Source organism: Malus sylvestris, chromosome 10, assembly GCF_916048215.2.
Source record: "Malus sylvestris chromosome 10, drMalSylv7.2, whole genome shotgun sequence".
In the NCBI taxonomy this organism is placed as follows: Eukaryota; Viridiplantae; Streptophyta; class Magnoliopsida; order Rosales; family Rosaceae; genus Malus; species Malus sylvestris.
In genome coordinates this window covers 40170393-40190491 of record NC_062269.1, presented here as the reverse complement: position 1 = coordinate 40190491, position 20099 = coordinate 40170393, and the positions used below count along the sequence as shown (strand labels likewise).

Here is a 20099-nt window from a genome sequence, read left to right as displayed (position 1 = left end):
TTTTAAGAGGAATGCGTGTGAGCAAGGCATGGAATATAATTGTTGAGGAGGATGGTAATGTTAAAAAAAATAGAGAAATACTAAGAGAGTCTCTTAAAAGCGAGACTCGTTGTGAATTTTCTGTCGAATCATGTTTTTGATATAATATTTTATAATAATGACAAATAAATTAACATTAAACTGTGAGATGTCAAAGAATTCATAAAGAATCTCATTTTAAAAGAGTCTTCTTAGCATTTCCCTAGAAAGTATCACAGGTGGGAGATCAAAGTTTTGCATTGGGTTGTCTTAATTTATCGAACGTTTGGATTTAAATGTGACATAGTACGTGGTAAGAAGTTAACAATGATTACAAACGTAAATTCTGAAGAACAAAGGTTTATGAAATCCACTGGAGATTGGGATAAAACCGAAAGGTGGTTAGATTATTTCAATTGATGATTACATTGGGAGCGAAATGGCTTAAATCGAATTAAACATTGCCTTGAAAAGGATCTTTGGAAATATAAACGACATATCAGATAGAAATTGAAAAGCTTGAAATTTATTACAAACTTTAAAACGCTATTTTGGGAGTCTAAACAACCTAGGATGACTTTGAACGCAACAAGCTCATGGTTTAAACCATGAGCCTTGTTCTGCTCGTGACCATCTTCAACAAAAGACATATTAGACATCCAATTATGACACCAGAATATTTGTTGCTTCCGTTTCTATGCCATATCAATTGAATCCAGTATCTGTAAACTTTATTTCTTCTTCTTCATAATTTCAAGCATTTTATTTTTTTTTATCTTTCTTCGTTGAATTGAGCCATATCTTATCCTACATCTAAATGTTAGATTGAAGTAAGTATTACGTGATAACAGTAAAAAAAAGCTAAAACATAATTTCAATCCAAGGTGAAGCTCACACCAATAAAAATTTACATTTAAGTTTTATATCCAACCATCTCCAATACACATTCTCAATGTTTCAAAACATATCTAATGCGTATGCTCAACATTACCATCTTTTTTGGATCCCAATGGGAGAATATGAATTTTGCATTAGAGATTAGAGGCTTACCAATATTTAGATTTTTATATTATTATTAGTTAATTTTAGTATTCAAATGTTTACGTTCTAACATGTTATCTGAACAAATTATCTATGTGCAAAGCATAACAGCCCTACATTCTAACACATTAGCCAATTAATATTTTTCATATGTTGCGCAAGAGATTAAAATTTGTCACGAAGAAGATGACCCGTTATAATACTCTTATACCACAAAGAAGAGGATATGAAAGTGCTAGTTCTGATATGCATTTGCCAAGGTGATCTTTGTCCCATAAAATATAGAGTTAGAGATCAACCTTAAAAGGTGTATATAATTATGTGCATTCATGAATATAATCTGCCACATTCACTTAATGAGCTCAGAAGGTCACCACCAATCATCCGATACATCAAATTAGTCCTCATTCCACGTTCTTTTCCATTTTGAATTGAGATCCTGATGTCTAGGTTCGGAGTCGATGCATTTGAAATTCAGACCACTCAATTTAAATCATGTTGCCCTTATTTGCCAATTTCACACAAAACAAAGCCCTTGAACAACCTAGATCTCTCTCTCTTGAACTGTTCAGATTTTCGAGTTTGTTAACTTCAGACACAAAGATCCAGCGAGTATCTCAACTCCTCCATTTTAACCATAATTCCTATTGTTATGTACTTTATAGTGTTGTCGTATCACTCTTACATTACAAAATGGTACTATATATCTATTTATGTTCTAACAAGTATAACTACTTGTTAAACACAATATTCAACGTTCATAAAATATCAATTATCTCGTCTAAATATTCATAACCAAGTAATGGGAGATGTGCCTTAAATCGAAGGACAGTGCGCTTAAAGATAGGAAACGATTTCAATGCCATCCTCAAGTTATATGGCCAAATGACACTGCATGTCGCTTTCTTGGCCGTAAAGTTAAACCAAAGGCAGAAGCAACTTATGTTGCACTGCTTACCATCCAAATTATATGGACATAGAAGTACGGGAAATAAAAATCCCTAAGGAAATTATCACTGGTTGTTTAAGTAAAAATGCGGATAACTTTTCTGAAATGAGGAGTTAATTATCAGTCGACCGCTCTACCAAAAAGTGAAAGAGGAAAATACGGACCTAAAACTGCCGACTCTCGTTCACAGATGTATGTGAGGGTTAACACATAGCCAAGTGGTGGACCGAAAGGCATCAAAGTGGTATGGGAATGGGATTCCACTTTGGTTAGCATGCATGTGCAAGTGCTGGTAAAGTTATGGTGTAAAAGCTAAATGGAAAAACCGAAAAGAGAACGGAGACTTCTTTTTTTGCTTTCTGTACCATCCAGGTTTTGATTTGATGTTTTCAACTGAAACTCAAAGGGAACGGAAGAGCATCCTCTCCTGAGCTTACGATGGGGATTCTCCTAATCACGAAATCCGAACCGTTCAAATTTAATCAAACGGTTGCAATTATTATAATTTTTAGAGGATTCCCCTATTTGGAGCCGTTGCAATTATTATAATTTTTAAAGGATTCCCCTGTTTGGAGCCGTTGGATTAAATTTGAACGACCTGAATTTCGTAATCAAGAGGATCCCCATACTGAGCTCAGGAGAGGATCCTCTTCCAAAGGGAACTATCTTTTTCTTGCACTCTATAATATATATATATATATATATATATAAACAGTCAATTATAAGTATATAATGAATGGGGCTCCCTGGATTTCTGTGGTGGGTCAACCGTGTACCACTAAATTCTAACCTGACTTCAAAGAAAATAATGCGGGAGTTATGATATGATCGGATGTGAAACAACAACATTAAATATCAAAGGGTGCTCTGCTCAGAGCTTTTATACATGTGTGGGGGATTAATGCAGATACATGATATAAATAAAATAGCACCCTCAAGTTAACAAGATTTATCGCTTTGCGAAGATCGAGAAGAAAGTCTGTCGTACGCAATCTTACTTTTATTTTGCAAAGATGTTGTTTCCATGATATAAATGAATGAAACAATATATATATAGGGTAAAAGACTGTTTACTACCCTCAAGTTTAGTGGTTTTCAACATTTAGTACATCAATTTTTTTTCGTCTCAGAGTCATACCTAAAGTGTAAATTTTGGGACAGTCTCATACATCCATTAGTCAAACTGTTAAGTCTTCAGTTAACTGTGACGTGACGCCCATGTGGCCAATGACTGGGCGCCAAGTGGGTCGCCACGTGTGTCCACGTGTTTTTTTTTTTTTTGTAAGAGGGGTTTCAGTGAAAAAAAAAAAAAAAAATTCCCGCCAAATTTTTTTTTCCCACAACCATGCACCTTACACTTTTTTCCCGCCAAAATTTTTTGAAAAAAAAAATCAACAGAGTTGAATACCACCCTGCAAAATACCACAACTTTCTATTCCAAATCTGCAAATTCAATTCCAAATAAACTTTGAATTCTAAATATGCAAATTCATCATTTAAACTACCAACAAAGTTGAATTCTCAACAACTTTCAATTCACAACAAAGTTCAATATACACCATCCAATTCACACTAATGGGTCAAGGTGTTCTTCCAAAAACACTAAAGATCTGTCCAAAAAACTGTCCAAAACACTAATGGGTCAACTTTAACAACTAATTGAACTTTGTCCAAAACACTAAAGATCTATCGAAAAGTTGTTTCCAAAAAAACTAAGGGCATATTCAACTATAACAAAATGAACCCTTAAACAACCTAAAGCATTAAAGCAACATCATGGAACATTCCTCCTCCTTTTCTGACCTCTTGCAGTAGACTTTGAAGTGGTTTGAGAGGCTTGAGTTGGCTGAGATGAAGGTTGTGGAGCTTCCTGGGTGCATGGTTGAGATGACTGAGAGGGTTGTGATGCCTTAGATGTTGAGGCCTAAGTAATGAACCCATATAGCATTAGCACTGACAGATAGTACACTTCACAGATAACAAATTCACTTAAGAAATGAAAAATCAACAAAAAATATCAAAATTCACTTAAGAAATGAACCCATATACCTCATTTTTCTTGCTTTTTCTTCCTTTTCTAGCAGCTGGAAGAGGATGAGTGGTAGGGCATCTGGCCTTGTTGTGTCCCGAGGCCTTGCAAACACTACATTTCACACTTTTTTGCCCTCTCTTGCTTAACTTGAATTCATTTTCATCAGCCTCCCTATGTCTCCTCTTTTTTGGTCTCCCTGGCTGCCTTTTAAAAGTTGGAGGAAGAATGCATTTGTTTTCAGATGGCTCCTAAAATTTCATGCCTTGGACGGGTTGAATCAAGTTTTCGTAAGCTTCAAAGTACTTCTCCTTCTTGTACCAAGAGGAAACAAATTCCTCAGGCTGTCTCCTTGCATAATAGATGGCCGAGCAACCATGTATGCAAGGAAAGCCTGTCAAATCCCATTTTCTGCATGAGCAAGTGCACCAATTCAAATCCACCACAAATACATTGCCTCTGCCTTCATCCACTTCAAATTTGTCTCATCCAGACCATGTAGCTACAGTGTGTGAGCTTTTCAGTTTGTACTCCTCCAACTTCTTCTGGATTTTTGGGCAGATAGCTCCTTTATCCTTCCTCATTGCATCTCTTCTCAACCATATCCTCTTCATCAATAAAACTCTTATAGTTTACAGCATGGTAATAATAGGCTTGTCCCTAGACCTTAGGATAAAAGAATTGAAGCTCTCACAGAGGTTGTTTAACAGAATGTCACACTGAGTGTGTGTCTCAAAGTGTGACCTACTCCAATGCAAGGCCGGTCTCTTCTCCAACCATTTATAAGCTTTTTCATTCAGCCTATTCACCTTAGCCATACTCTCCCTAAAATCAGCGATGGTTGTTGCCTTGGCAGCATTCCACAAGGCATCCTTTAATCCTTTCCTTTTAAACCCATCTGCCTTGTAGTTAGTGTATAAGTGCCTAACACAGAACCGATGATTACAATTAGGCAGCACCTTCTTAAAAGCTGGTATTAAACCCTTTTGTTTGTCAGAAATGATAGTCCAAGCACGCTGGTTCACAATTCCCAAGTTAGCAGCTAGTAGTTCCAGAAACCAAACCCAACTGTCCTTGTTCTCGAGCTCTACTATAGCATATGCAATAACCTAAGTTTGGTTATTTGCATCCATTCCCACTGCAGACAGTAACTGTCTCTTGAACACTCCCTTCAAGTGACAACCATCCAACCCTACAAGCTGCCTACATCCATTCTTAAATCCATTTTTGCAAGCCCCCAAACAAATATAAATCCTCTGGAATATCACATGAGCATCATCATAGGGCAGCACATTCATTTGAACTGTACTACTCGGGTTTGTCCTCATAAGCTCATCACAGTACTCCCACAACTTTGTGTACTGATCCAAGTGACTCCCCTCAATGATTTTCAAACACTGTGCTCTCACTCTGTAGGCTGTCTTGATGTGGATCTCAACCATTCTTTCCTCTTTCACTGTTTCCACAAATGTAGTGATGGGCATGCTTGGGTTGAGTCTGAACTTGTCCATATACCTCTTCACAAGCCATGCCATTTTGCAGTTAGGATTTTCCCTCCAAATCCTCGGACATTCATGTTTCCCAACATAGGTTTTCACTTGGATTGAATCTTCATTGTACATCCTGGAAGCATACAATCTCCATGGACAATTTTTCTCACACCTTGCACTAATCTTCCATTTCTCATTCCTTTTTAGCTTAATAAAAGGTGCACCGTGCTTAATGGAGTGAGACCACACTGCCTCTCTCAACTGTGCATCATCTCTGAACTTTAATCCCTTTTCAAACTTTGGATCATCCATGTCGGCTTCTTCATTAAACTCAGGGTAGATGACCTTCTCATCACATTCTGAACCTGAATCGTCAACACTGTTCAAGCCATCTGAGTCTTGTCTCTTATCATCAAGGGAAACATCTTCTACATCCCTTGCATCAATAATGTCTTCTGGATGTTGGTTCCCAACCCCTTCACCCTTTTCAGCAACCCCTTCACCCATTTCAGCATCTCCAACAACACTTTCTACAGCCGTATCATCTACTGCACAACAATCATCATCTTCCAAACTGTAGTCACTGTCCACAAACTCACTATCTGTAGTGTCATCCTCTGCATTTACTGCCACAAACAATGCATATTTGTTAAAAACCTAAACTTTGCAAAAATAATTGAATACTGAAATTAAAATTGTAAAAATAAATGTTTCAAAAATTTTACCTTCATTAGCTTCTACTTCGGTCCCTTCATTAACTTCTTCAGCTTCGTGACCTTCTTCAGTTTCATCACCTTCATCATCTTCATCATCAGCATTGAGAGGACCATCTTCAGCCTCATCTCCACTTCCTTGTCCTCCCTCAGTTGCTTCAGCCTCATGTCCACTTCCTTGTCCTCCCTCAGTTGCTTCAGCCTCATGTTCATCATCACCATTGTAGGCTATGTCATTCAAAAGACATAGCAGTTTTTCTAAGTCATCCGCACCCCCTTTTGCTCTACCTTTCTTCAGTTTTGATCTACTTCCCTTTGTAATCGAAATTGCCACACTCGATTCCTCAATATCTTCTATAATGACACCTTTTTTTAATATGACACTCTCATCTACATTCATCAAAAGCTTATATTTCAAGGCAGCTTATTTCGGACTTAGATGTTCTAGGTACATTTCTATTTCCCTAACCCCTGGAACATACTTGCACATTTCACCCACATCTTGGTCCCGTTCAATAAGCCTTAATCCCTCACAATAAGACATCCCAGGAATCCTATAGTGATACAACATAAACCCATCATATCCTAACTCCTTAACCATTTCATCAATCTCGAAAAAAGACATGAAGTCTTTGTCTACATAATCAAACCAAGCCTCAAACCCTCCCGTATATGCACTTTCAGACCACTTCCCATCGTGGTTAATTTTAAGGCTAAATATTCGGGCATGCCTGCAAAGTCAAGGAGAAAGGTGAAAACAACATAAAATCCTGGAGGCACACGGGGAAAAAGGTGAAAACAGTAGTAGGACCATGAGGAAAAAAGGTGAAAACAAAACCATGGGGACCATGAATACAGTTCCACATTTTTTCCTTAAACCATAGAAAAAAGGTGAAAACAAAACCAATGGGGACCACGATTGAAGACAAACAATTGAAAAATTGAAAGCAAAACCACGGGGACCACGATTGAAGACAAACAATTGAAAAATTGAAAGCAAAACCACGGGGACCACGATTGAAAACAAAACCAATGGAACTCACAGATCCCTAATCCCTACAATTCAAAATTGAAAAATAAAAAAAGGTAGGTTACTTACGATAAAGTGGTGTTTCACCCACTTCGATCCTCCTTTTATCCCACCCCATCGGCAGCGATGGCTTCACGACAATCTTTCCCAGAAACGTGTGCGCAACGTACGACGGCGTGCGAGGTCGAGCGACGGCGACGTGGAGCGACGACGTGCGAGGTCGAGCGACGGCGACGTGGAGCGACGGCGAGGTTGAGTGACGGCCCGTGGGTAGGGTTTCAGACCGAGATGGAGGATCGCGATTTTCTGGGGAGTGAAAAGTGGTTTCACTTTTCACTTTTTCACTTTTTCTGGGTGAGATGGGGGTCGCGATTTTTAAATTTTGAGGTGGAGCGATGGCGTGCGAGGTTGAGCGGATGGCAAGGTGGAGCGACGGCGAGGTTGAGTGACGGCCCGTGGCTTTCGGACGGAGATGGGAGGTCGCGATTTTCTGGGGGAGTGAAAAGTGGTTTCACTTTTCACTTTTTCACTTTTCTGGGTAAGATGGGGGGTCGTGATTTTTGATTTTTGAATTTTGAATTTTTTTTTTCACTGAAACCCCTCTTACAAAAAAAAAAAAAAAAAAAAAAACATGTGGACACACGTGGCGACCCACCTGGCCCCCAGTCATTGGCCACATGGGCGCCACGTCACAGTTAACTGAAGACTTAACAGTTTGACTAACGGATGTATGAGACTGTCCCAAAATTTACACTTTAGGTATGACTCTGAGATGAAAAAAAATTGATGTACTAAATGTTGAAAACTACTAAACTTGATGGTAGTAAGCAATATTTTACCCATATATATATATATATAGAGAGAGAGAGAGAGGCTTACGTAGTTCACACTTGAAAACTCAAAAGTATTACTAATTTTGTCTTTTTTTTTTATTTTTTAATTTTATGAAAAACGATATTCTACACTAATTTACATGAAAAGAAAGATGAAGGGTTTAAACCGAGAGGCAATCCACCATTTGCCAATGTATTGCTATATTCTTAAGTTCCTTAACTCAAAGCAATAATTTTGTATATTAGTCGTTCTATGTACTTCAAGCTTGGAAACCTGATGTGTTTCGAAATTTTGGAACTTCCAAATTTCAACATAGATACCAATTTTCTTATATTTTTCTGAATTTTCGGATTCAAGAATTCAGGTGTTCAAAATTTGGAAATTGTCGAATCAAAACAAGTTGAAATCAAAATTTCCAATCCAATTTGTACACCTATCTAAATTCTAAACTCTAAACCAGACTTTTATATGCTTGAGTTTTCTTTTCAATATCGATTTCCATTTAATTCCAATTTTTCAATGAATAGGGGTTCTAGACAGGAAGCCATATGGCTATAAAGGCAAAATTGATGGGCGTTGTTAGTTGTGGCAGACAACGAATATAACCCACCAATTCATATGTTCAAGGCCAAATGAAATGGGTCACATACCAACTTTCCTATGCCCTCATCACATGGATTGGGACCCTTCAATTTCAAGACCAAGATTTGGCGATTCTTATTAACCACACAGCTCAAAACACTTTTGGTTGTCAAAAACCGCTTTTAGCACTTCCGCCGGCAATGCCGAAAATTTATTTAACCATCACTACGACACACTATAACGCGATTTTACGTTAACTGTCGATAAAAGAACCAAAATGCAGTCAGTCATATACAACCCAGAGTTGAAAATATACAACTGGTTCAAGAACCTATCCTCCTTCCCTCCCTTGCTCCTATTATCCTATGCGCAAATGGAAGATGTCATGCTTTACAAGAAGCATGATATGTCTTCTACTTCTTCCCGTTTCATCAGTCTGGGGGAGTAGCCTACGGCGTCAAAATGATGACCGTCGAATCTGTATAGCAGTCAGTAGTAGTACCCCGGCGCAGGAGGTTTATAGGCTCCATGATATTGAGTGTTAACGGGAAGAAGATGTCAATACTGAGGACCAGGAGCTGGAGTTCCATATGGTATAAGCCTGAATCATAGCCAATCACACAATGAGCATAGCATAAATCATACAAGATACACGTAACGATAATATGAAGCTACCACCATGTGCAGGTGGGGAAGGATTGGGAAGAAATGTGGGTGCTATTGGAGACCGGGAAGCAGCACCTCTGGGATCTCCAGCACTGCCAAGATGTCTGTGAGCATTGCCTGTGAATGAAGTCGCCGCACTACCCGGATAAGCTCCACTCACAGTACTACCGTAGGGGTTAGTGGGAGCACAGGGTCGTCCATAACTCTGGTAATGATCTGTACCTCCCCTAGGAACACCACTGTAACCAGAAGGCGTAACAACCCTAGGTACAGGCGACTGAATAGGATATGGCTGCACCACAGATATCCTAGGTGCAGCACAGGGCTTCCAACAGTATACGCAGAGGGGGCGTTGAGGGGGTGCGAAAGGTGTAGTCGCATATGGCCCCAAATTTGAAGGTGCAGCATAGAACTACATGCTTGGCTTAGGCTTCATCACCACGCACTCAATCACTTTAATGTCCTACTTACTCGCTAAGCAACGCTACTAGGCTTGGCATAGTGTGTGACTAATTCGTTAGCATATCGTGTACATGTTGAAGCTTCCATTCTTCTTTTTCCCGTACAAGGATGGTTAACTTATGAACTGTAAAAGGGAATTGTAGGTCATATTAAGACAGGATATTTAACGGAAAGCGTTATGAATGTAGGCATGTGAACCGGCATGGCCTTACTTTTCATTTGAAGAAGGATTTAATTTGAACAGCTAAAATTTAGGCAATGTCGACTTCCACCAAGTGCCGCCGATACAGTAAATTCTTGTAACTATTGAAATCTTACTTAGTTTGCAACTAAGAAAACGTAAACCCACGAATTGCTCTACATAAGAACCACCACTGATTCTGTCCTAATGATCAAACTTTCTAAAAAGTTTTAAGTAATTTGTACCTCAAGTCATAAGTTTTATTATTTCTTTATTTCTTTATTTATTTATTTTGAATACATACGATATTATCTATACCAAAGGGTGGTAGAGTGAGTTAAGACTCACAATGAGTTAGCTACATAATTTGGTTTGAATTCATCTTTAGCAAATAATAAGATGTATTTTAAAATCAGTGTAGTAAAACATGTGTTGGTCTTAGGCTTCGTTTGGCAGCTCAGACTCTACTGACTATTTCAGTCAAATAGGATAATTTGTCATCGGATAGTACTGACTATTTAGTCGAGCGTACTGACTATTTAATCTGGCGTTTGGTGCAATATCGGGTTAAAAAATCAATTCATCAAAGATTATCATGTTCATTTACTTCCTCAAAAGGAGATTAAGGAACATTTATGGCACTGAGTTTCACAATTTAAAACTAGCAAGAGAGATGGAAAAAGAGCCAGCTTGATTTTGTTTTCAGCGACCCGACTAATTAATACCGACGATTTGGAGTGTATAAGTTATCTGACGTACGTCGTATAAAATAGGCCGGACCACATAAATAATCCGGTGCTAATTTAATACGGAATGACACCAAACACCGGATAGTATTAAATAGTACTATCTGGTGTGTTATCTGGCATGCCAAACATGCAATGAAGGTCTTGGTTCTTTCTAACCGGTCGTAGTGGGAAGAGAAAATAAGAGTTCGTTTGGATGTGCTTTTAAAATGATTGAAAACGCTTTTATAGAAAATGTTTTTTGATTCCAAAAGCACTTTAAGTGCTTTATACAAGAAGCACTAGTTAACTGCTTCTTCCAGGAAGCAATTTAAATGCTTTTCCAATATTTACTAACATTTTTACTAAGGACTGCTTTCAAAAATATTTTCATCAAAAACGTTTTTAGTAATTTTAAAAGCACATCCAAACGGACTCTAAGACTACAAAGGTTTATAATGCATTACGAGCATTGTTGGAACTAATTTTTGCACCTCTGTGAATGAAGTAGCTGTGCGAAAACGCCACCTACAAGCAAGAACAAACAACCATGAGTAACTTAGGGTATTGGTGTTGTAACGGCCAAGGCACTCCGACTGTAAGTCAATATAAATCTTAGAACTCAAGAGTGGGAAAGAGAGCAAAGTATGCGTATGAAAATGTTTTCATTGACTAGGTAAGGTATTTATACTAGTCGGGAAAAAGTCATTTTAAGATGAATTCGTATTAAACTGAGAGAATTCTAGAGGATAGCTAGCATAAAATATTGCTTCCTTTTAAGATTATGATACTACGGTGTACGCCATATATAGATTGTAAGAATCTTCAAGAATATAAGAAACCAATTCTGATCCCCAATCATATCAAGTTTCCATGTCTTGAGGAGCGAGTATGGTCAATCTCAAAGATGCCTAAGAACCACGCCTAACATTCCAAAGCCCAACAGGGTATGGTGACATTGTTGGTCAATCTCAGCGAGGTCTGCGATCCTCGCCCATATTGCTAATTACATTTAAGAAGCCAATCCAATAAAAAATCCAATAAAATAACAAAAAAACTAAAATCCACATTAAAAGAAAAGAAACAGAGAAAAAAACGAAGAACAAGTACATGAAAATTTCATTGAAACACAACATCTATATACATTCTTCATTTTATTATCAAAGTGGAAGGGCACAAGATTAGCCCTTAACAAACAACTTGTGAATAGTGGAATCTCTCTCTCTCTCCTCTTCAAAACATGTACAAAAAAGAGATGAACAAGCAAGTTTATGATCTTCAACGATGGCTTTGAAGAAACTGCTTGCAACCATATATTTCTCTGTTATGCACACCCTGCAGCACCGTCTTTTGCTCTTTCGATCGTTACCCTAATCGACGAAAACTATGAAATTCACAAGTATGAGTTTGTATTTACACTACCGACATTGCATATATGCAGACTCTCATTCATCTTCCTCCATGAACAGCCCTTTTCGAGTCCCCTGATCCTCCTCCGCCTCGTCGTCCCATGAGGCAAACAAGTTCACAGACAACTCAGCAAGCTTCTTCTGGTTAGGCAACTTCCTGTGCATCTGCCTCCACTGTTTTGGAGCATTCGGGGCTTCAATCTCGTCCGGAGAGCTATTCGAATCTGATAAATCAATGGCGGTTCGGAAAGCAGGGGTTTTCGAAGGCGTGCTGTAAGCAAAATGCCACTGCTTCGCAACCAGAGTCTGCAATCAAACAATATGAAACATCAAAATCAATGCCAATTGATCAAAACAAATTAAAAATTAACTATTGAAGTTAATTGAACAAATTAAACTTACTGCTTCTCTAATCGCTTTCGATACACGGAAAAGCCGCTTCAAATCATCGTGATCGACTCCACACACAACCTTAATCTGCAATGCACAGAAATAGAAATGTGATTAGAACGAATTAAATCGAAATCAATTTTATATTTGATTGTTCAATCGCAAAAAATTGAGAATTAGTTTCCAAAAAAAATTGAGAATTTGGGGCTAACCAGAATCTCCTGAGGCAGAGCTTCTAGGGCGGAGGAGGCGGCAGTTTCCGATTCCCAAATCATCTTCCCACTCCGCTGCTTCTTCAATGGAGTATTGGGATACAAATCAGCCGGCGATGCCTCCTCGCCATTGTTAGAAATCCCAATCCTTTTCCTCCCCAAAGCTCGCGTGTACTTCACAAACCCTAACTCCATCATCGGCTCCGCCTCCGCCGCAACAGCACCGCCGCTGCCACGCTTCGTTTTCAAGCAACTCTTGCACTTCTTTCCCAACGCCATCTTCTCCAATCAATAAACAATCTCAAAATCCCTAAACCCAAAAACAAAAATGGAATCAGATTACAAGCAACACTGAAAAAACACAATCTACAGAAACCAGATTCTGAAAACAGTTTCTGAAAATTTCTAAAATCCAGAGAACTGAGAATCCAAAAGCAAAGAGAGTAAGAAACCTTGCGTTGGATTAAACCCTAGATTCCTGCCCCTTTCAGAGTATCTCTCTCTTTCTCTCACTAAACTTTCTCTCTCTTCTGTGTTTTTTGGTGTAGAAATAGAAGCAGAGAAACAGTTTATATACGGAGCGAAAAGATTATATTTTTATATTATTTATTTATTGTTTTTTTGAAAAAAGCGAAAAATGGTGAAAAATTAAATAAAGGAGGGTAAGCAAACTAGCCGTTGGAGTGAAGACGTGGCGGAGGGAGATGGCCGGTAGGAAGCTGCACGTGTGCTGCCGTGGGCGATGACGTGGCGATATGGACGGTCAGAGTCGGCGGCTATGTCGTCAGCTTTCCTAGCACGTTTTACGTGTTAGAGAGTCCCGACGACGTTGGCTTCGGGTTAGACTACAGTGACGGTCATCTAGTGGTGGAGCTTTATTGACTCGTTGGTTTCATGACACGTGTACGGATGATGTGGATGGACGGTGAATATTTTATGATTTTCTGCTTTATGACTGGGGATGAAGAAATTTTTAGTTGTGACGAAAACACAAGTGTTACATCACGTGTTTTAATAGGAATTGTGAGAATTTTTTTTTTTAAATTATTAATTTTTCAACACACATATCTCAACATTTATTTAGTGACACGTGATGTACAATCCCGTGTATCGGTCACATTAAAAAATATTTTCTGGGGATGGGCGTCGTTTGACAGAAGATTCAAAGATTGGTTGGCCGACGGCTGTCGCATTAGCAGCCGTCAATATCAACATACGTCAAAACCAAAAGCATGTTTGTGTAGTGAACATTTTTTATTAAGTTTTTCAATTGACTTAATTTTCCTTATTGGTTGCAGCTTGCAAGCAGAAGAAGCCGGGAATATCGTGCGACTAATACACTAAATATTATAATATAAATAATTAGATATTTAAAAGTAAAAAATTTTAACCACTAATATTATGATATTTTGTGTAACGATCTACATTGAAGAATTTCTCTTCAGTGGCTAGGTTGTCTCGTTAACAATTTTCTTCTTCCTTTACAAAATTTAATTAATTCCTTATTGGTTTGTATAATTTTATTTTATTTCTCCTTTTTCTTATAGTTGCTCATATTTGGCAAAATTTGTATTTGAAAAATCAATCCTCCAATTTATCCAAAACAATAAAATCAAACCTTCAATCATCAATTTGTTTATTTATTTTTAATATGGATAAATTTTATTGATTGGTCCGATAACGATTGATGAACACTTTTAGATAGAAAATGCATACGAATTTAAAAATCTTAGATTTTAAATCACAATCATTGTGCAATGAGAAGTGTTTGAGTTAGAAGTAACTAGCAAGATTTGGGATGCCAAAAAGGTCGGGAGCTAGCAATACATTTCATTTTCCGTCGAAGAAAAAAAAAAGAAAAAAAAAAGAAAAAAAAAAGAAAAAAAAAAGAAAAACAAAGGAGAATAACAATTAATTTGGTCACATTTGGTGAATTTGAGAAATAAAAAACTAGATTAGGCCCCGATGTTTCATTGAGTTGTCATATATACATAAGAATGGACCAGTTGATGATTTCGTCAAAGCAATCCTCCTTTTTGGAGGATGGGAAGGCTCAAGAGGAATTCCCAACATTGTGTGATTCACTAATACTAGGAATTGAACCTAAAACATGTGTGTGGAATACAGGCCTGAAATTTATTCCAAACCATTGAGCCGTAATGGTTATTGAGTTGTCACATAATTGAATTGTATCAAATTTAAGCCATGCTAAGAAGGTCTGTGAATGCAAATTTCGTCATCCTTGATCTTGGACAAAATTGCACCTACAAAACAATTAACACTTTAGGGTTAAGGCCAAGAGCCTCATGCGCCCACGATGAATGGAGGGGGCTTTGGCCGAAGAACCTCCGATGCCAAAGTTTGAATTTTGAGAGAAAAGTGTTTGGAGAGTATTGAGAACTTTGCAAGTGTGTTGGAATGATCTTTTGGTGAAAATGGGAGCCTATTTATAGGGATAGGGTGGCCAGTCCCCTTTGGATGTTTTTTAGGTGTAACTTATGGTTTAATGTGTGATTTGATGGATTAATTAGGCAATTAATCCATTAATTGGTTAACCAACACATTTTGGGAATAAATATTTTGGGGGTTATGTAATTTATATGGGATATTTTGAAGGTTATGAAATAATTACCTTGTGGAAAATATAGGATGAGAATGGATGAAATAACTTTGAATTTGTTACCTATTTTGGGCACTTTTGATTTGGTTGAAGGATGATTGCCCGCTGCTCGCGCGTAGGAATCCCGTTGTACCTCAAGGGTATTTTGACCTCTTTTGTCCAAAAATGCATGTGTCGCCTTGTGATTATTTTTTGCTCCACAAGGTCAATGTCCCCCCGAACATCTAAGGCACCAATGCTAGCCCATTGTGAGACTTAGCATGCTCCCTCTCCCTATAGATACGTAATATCATTTGTTAAAAAAAAGGCACCAAATGAGCACGAATGGGTTGCGGATCATGACAAACCTAGATTTTTTAGCCATTTCTTCAAGAATTTAAATTCATGTCAATCCAACCTTAATTTACTTCAAACCAATTAGATAGCAAAGAGTCAGCTACCGCTACTGCCCTGGGTTGTCTTTTACAAATGGGTATTTGGGTATTCAGATCTTCCACGGTTCCACCAGCCCTTAGTTTGTGTTGGGCGTTTGGCCTTCTTGTATTACATATAAAGCACCCTCAATTGATGCTTGTAATTGGTGAAAAACACCACATATGGATGTAATCAAAGTTATGAAAAAAGTTTGTTTTGGTAGCTGTGGAACCATTAAAAGTTTACAATTTATTAATTGTTGTAACATTTTATATCTCCTAAGTGAACTAGGATACGTTTTGGAAACCAACCTAAAATCAAGAATCCAGCATCAAGACACGTGTGATATGCGTGTCTGATCTTGCTCTAGAACGATTAATTAATAACCGAATCTCGTGAGAATCATAAACAGTTAGCTATTTGCATACAAGTTTGAAGTCGTGATTAACACGCGCTGATGCATTAACTAAACTTAGAAAGTTTCAAAAATAACACTGCCATATAAATGAGCGGCGAACCTCTATATTACAACGCCGTACATACGTGCATGTGATATACGTTCTTTCTCTATATATATTGCATGCAAAATGCACAAAGTGACGACTGTTGAATACCTATAATGTTATAAAGATTTTTTCTTCAATAAGTACAATGTTATGAGTTATAGCAAACTATAAATATATAGGGTACTTACAGATGAACTTGTTCAACTTGAAACTAGCAACAGGAACTGATAGAGCAAGATCAAAATTCAAAACAAAAGTTCAACGGAATTCCAGAGACATTAATCCAGTTGCAATGCAAATTGCTACAGAAATCACAATAACATACATAAAATTGATACTAAAACTTGATATTTTTTTCTCAGAAATGACACTGCCATATCTGAAAAAACCAAACGGTTAAGGATAATGGTGCTGCAATATCTATGAAATTAACCACCAATCTAAATAGCAATTGTTTATAATAAGACTTAATATTAGAACCTAATGGTTCTCCCCTCTGTGAATGCTTAACTAAAAATGCTTTAAATTATGTTGCAAACTAAACAACCAATCAGTTCGAAAACTGGCAATCTGGAGCTTCCAAACCTCTCAGAAAAACAGTTCCTCTTGATCGCCATCAGCGTCCTTTCCAAATCCTTGAATGCTGTGGATGAACACCGCTCCTGTCATTCGCAGAAAAGTATACAGATAGTCTTGCTTTGCTAGATATTCTCCAAGCGAAAAAACATTCCTGCAAATGGTTATAATTATGCCAATAACCAGGAGAGGTTTTGCTGTAATTTCTTACAAAAATCAGAATCAGGGATTCCAAACATATAGCCCTCTGCACAATAAAATTCACCAACAACAGGTGATGAGGTTCGAAGGCGAAACCATGGATTTTGATGATAGTAAGAAACTTAAACCAGCCAACATTGCTGGTCTCCAATAACGGCTGAAGATGTAACTCCCAGTAAGGCCCATGGTTAAACTCAAACCTACAGGCACGCATCTGCAAGATAATTGTGTATATATGTATAAATATGTTAACCAATTACTAATGTTAAGTAGCCTCTATATAAAACCGTAGATAATTACTGAATTGGTTTGTACTCACGTCAATGAACAGTCTTTCCAAGGATGGAGTATTCTTTAGAAAACAAGCAATGTCTGTGACATTGCAGAAACAATGTTTCTGCAGGATGAGGTGCAGTTCTTTAAGATTCCAAAGGCTGAAATCCTTCTCCTTGAGACGCCCATTAACACATCTCGGGGACAAGCCCTAATTCACAAAAGAAAATATAGATTAATTAACAAAGAATATTAAATAAATTAATTGATTAATCAAAGAAATAAGAACAAATAATTTATGAATTAATCGATGATATCAATAGGCAAAAGGCCTCAAGTGTAATTAGAACTAAAAAATTTCATTATTCATTATTCATTATATTTTATTTCCTCAATTTTTAAATGTGAGACTTTTTACACTGTTCAAAAGTGCAGATGTCCGCATTTCATCGCAAAAATAACACAAAATCGTGAATGTGATAATATGTAAATTATTTTTTTAATGATTTTAATATGTAGAAATGAAGTTTTCTTTTGCAAAATTAGCTACATATTTAAGTAATCACTATAGTGAGGGAAAGAAAATAGGGATTAACCTCAAGGAATGTGCCGGTAATTGTGAGGACCCCGACCATGCAGACTGCAGAAACAAGGTTTTCGATTTGCCGATAGTTTGTGAAAACTGTGATCGGGTTAAACTTTATCATGGCCTGCTTCAAGTGCACCATAGGCTGCGAAATAATTTGGAAACCAGGAAACTGTCCAGTGTAGTAAAAATATTGAAGACTTGGGGCATATACCGTCACAGTTTCAACGCTTGAGCCGCGGTTTGCAATCTTCAACACACGGAATCTCTTTAGGTACGGTGTGCACACCACCAGATCTCGAAACCCTTCACACCATGTCATGTCCAGGGTTTCGAGGAGGAGGCAGTGATTGAATATAGTTTGGAGGTATTCTTCAATGATGTTAACTCTGGTAAGAGTAAGAGTTGTGAGGAGGGACAGACCTTTGCCAAGAGGCGGGAGCGTGAAGACGCAGAAAGTGAGCTTCAACACTTTGAGGGTCTCCACATCCAAAACCCTCGAAGGGACGAAGTAATCAGGAAAACGTTCGATTGCGAAAACCTCCAAATCGAGCTCTTCGACGCCTTTCTCTTTGCACTTGGAAACCCATTTCTTCAAGGCGATCCGCGCGACATAGTCATGGTCGGGATCGATGTAGATGTGGAAGCTCTTGATTTCGGGTCCCTTGTGGAACCTAAAAACACGGTCCACTGTGTCGGCGAACTCCATTGGTTCAAGTCTAAACTCCTTGACGAACTCCCTCCCGAAGTGGAGTCTCCGAGCAAAGCGCCACGAGTCTTTGAATCTCGTCGCCAAGCCGCGGGCCTTGATACACTTATCGACGGGGAGGAGAGTAAGAATGTGATGAACAACGTCGTGGTTCAGTTCTACAGAACCAACACGCCCGACGGCATTTTTGTTGCTGCTGGAGCCAGAGCCGGAGCTGACTCCGGCCACAGGATTCGAATCGGAGTTGTTGCTTCTCCTAAGTCTTTTGAGAGGTGGGAGAGGGGGGCCATAGACAACTTTTTGCCTTTTGATGATGTTTGCTTGGTTGGACATTTTTTTTGGAACACGATGAGTGAGAGAGCAATTAGCAGCTTCAGGAAGGAAGGTGAAATCAAAATCCAATGGCTGTGAAATATATAGGGAGAGAGAGAGAGTGAGGAGAGAGAGAGAGGTTCACTGTGTTTGGGCAGGTAATGTTAGGGTGGCGAGTGAAGAATCAGCTTTCGCTGGTTTTCCCTTTCCTGCCATTTCTCTCCTCACTTGGAACGTAACGGAAGAAAATACCGGCGGAAAAGGTAAAGTGGTAATTTGCTGACGTGGTGAAACGTGCAGGGTTTGGAGACCAGGTTGTTTTGTGGACCCCACATTTTTTAGATCTTTTGTGTTCCCGGTAGCCGGTGAGGCGGTGTCTGTGTACTGAACCGGAAACACTCCGGTTAAGGTTGCCCTAGCAATGGACGGCGAAAAGTCCAATTTGCCCTTGGATTTAAACACTCTGCTTTTAATGACTCTTATCCGAACTAATCTGGGTGCTTAACGAAGACGTGACAAGTGGAAATCATGCCTTATTTTCGTATTTGTCCGTACTTTCCGGTGGGTCCCATTGTTATTACTTTGAAATTTCTCCAAAAATGGTTTCTAATTAACTCCTTGTGGATATTATTTTCGAAAATTTAATCCCTAATTAAAAATTAACTCCCCTTTGAAAACATAACTGGCCCTTCCATATTGGCATTTCAATTGAAAATAATTTTCTAGTCACGTGCTTGTTTATGAGACAATGTGCATCGAATACAAGTTGTCATATGTCGAATCTTGTCCTAGAAGTTGTTAGCAAAAAAGTGATGTTCGATATGCATTGTATCCAGTGACCAGTAAATCATTAATCATATTACCAACTAGGTCATTCAGATATGTATTACAAGTCATTAGTAACAAGGTCTCTCTTTTGTGAGGTACATAATTTTTCAACGGCTAGTAAATAATTTGATTAAGCCATTAGTAAATATCGAGTTGAAAAATAGCATAAAAATATTAGTACGCAACATTTGAATATCGGCTGTTTATTATTGTGTTCTTAATAGAATAATTTAAAAGAATGGTGTTTTTCATTTTTGTAGAAAGCTCCCTATTAAGGAATCTATTTTTAAAATGACTGAAACCGTTTTTTTTTTAAATGTTTTAAATTCTAAAAGCACTTGAA

At 38.1% G+C, this 20099-nt stretch overlaps 3 protein-coding genes across 3 annotated transcripts; all 3 read right to left on the bottom strand.

Moving 5' to 3' along the window:
• Window positions 1-8846: 8846 nt before the first annotated feature.
• Window positions 8847-10018, bottom strand: LOC126584567 (uncharacterized). Its single transcript, XM_050248902.1, has 3 exons — window positions 10013-10018; window positions 9428-9644; window positions 8847-9287 (listed from the first exon to the last, which is right to left on the bottom strand). The coding sequence occupies exons 1-3, from the start codon at window positions 10016-10018 to the stop codon at window positions 9136-9138; spliced, it is 375 nt and encodes a 124-aa protein (XP_050104859.1). The 3' UTR covers window positions 8847-9135.
• Window positions 10019-11818: 1800 nt separating this feature from the next.
• On the bottom strand, window positions 11819-13336 carry LOC126584787 (F-box protein SKIP27). The gene is made up of 4 exons (XM_050249132.1): window positions 13184-13336; window positions 12732-13041; window positions 12532-12606; window positions 11819-12435 (listed from the first exon to the last, which is right to left on the bottom strand). The coding sequence occupies exons 2-4, from the start codon at window positions 13008-13010 to the stop codon at window positions 12166-12168; spliced, it is 624 nt and encodes a 207-aa protein (XP_050105089.1). The 5' UTR covers window positions 13011-13041; window positions 13184-13336; the 3' UTR covers window positions 11819-12165.
• A 3163-nt stretch (window positions 13337-16499) lies between these two features.
• On the bottom strand, window positions 16500-19422 carry LOC126585251 (putative FBD-associated F-box protein At1g61330). The gene is made up of 3 exons (XM_050249657.1): window positions 17918-19422; window positions 17368-17532; window positions 16500-17262 (listed from the first exon to the last, which is right to left on the bottom strand). Exons 1-3 carry the CDS (start codon window positions 18947-18949, stop codon window positions 16888-16890), a joined length of 1572 nt encoding a protein of 523 aa, XP_050105614.1. The 5' UTR covers window positions 18950-19422; the 3' UTR covers window positions 16500-16887.
• Between the last annotated feature and the right edge of the window lie 677 nt (window positions 19423-20099).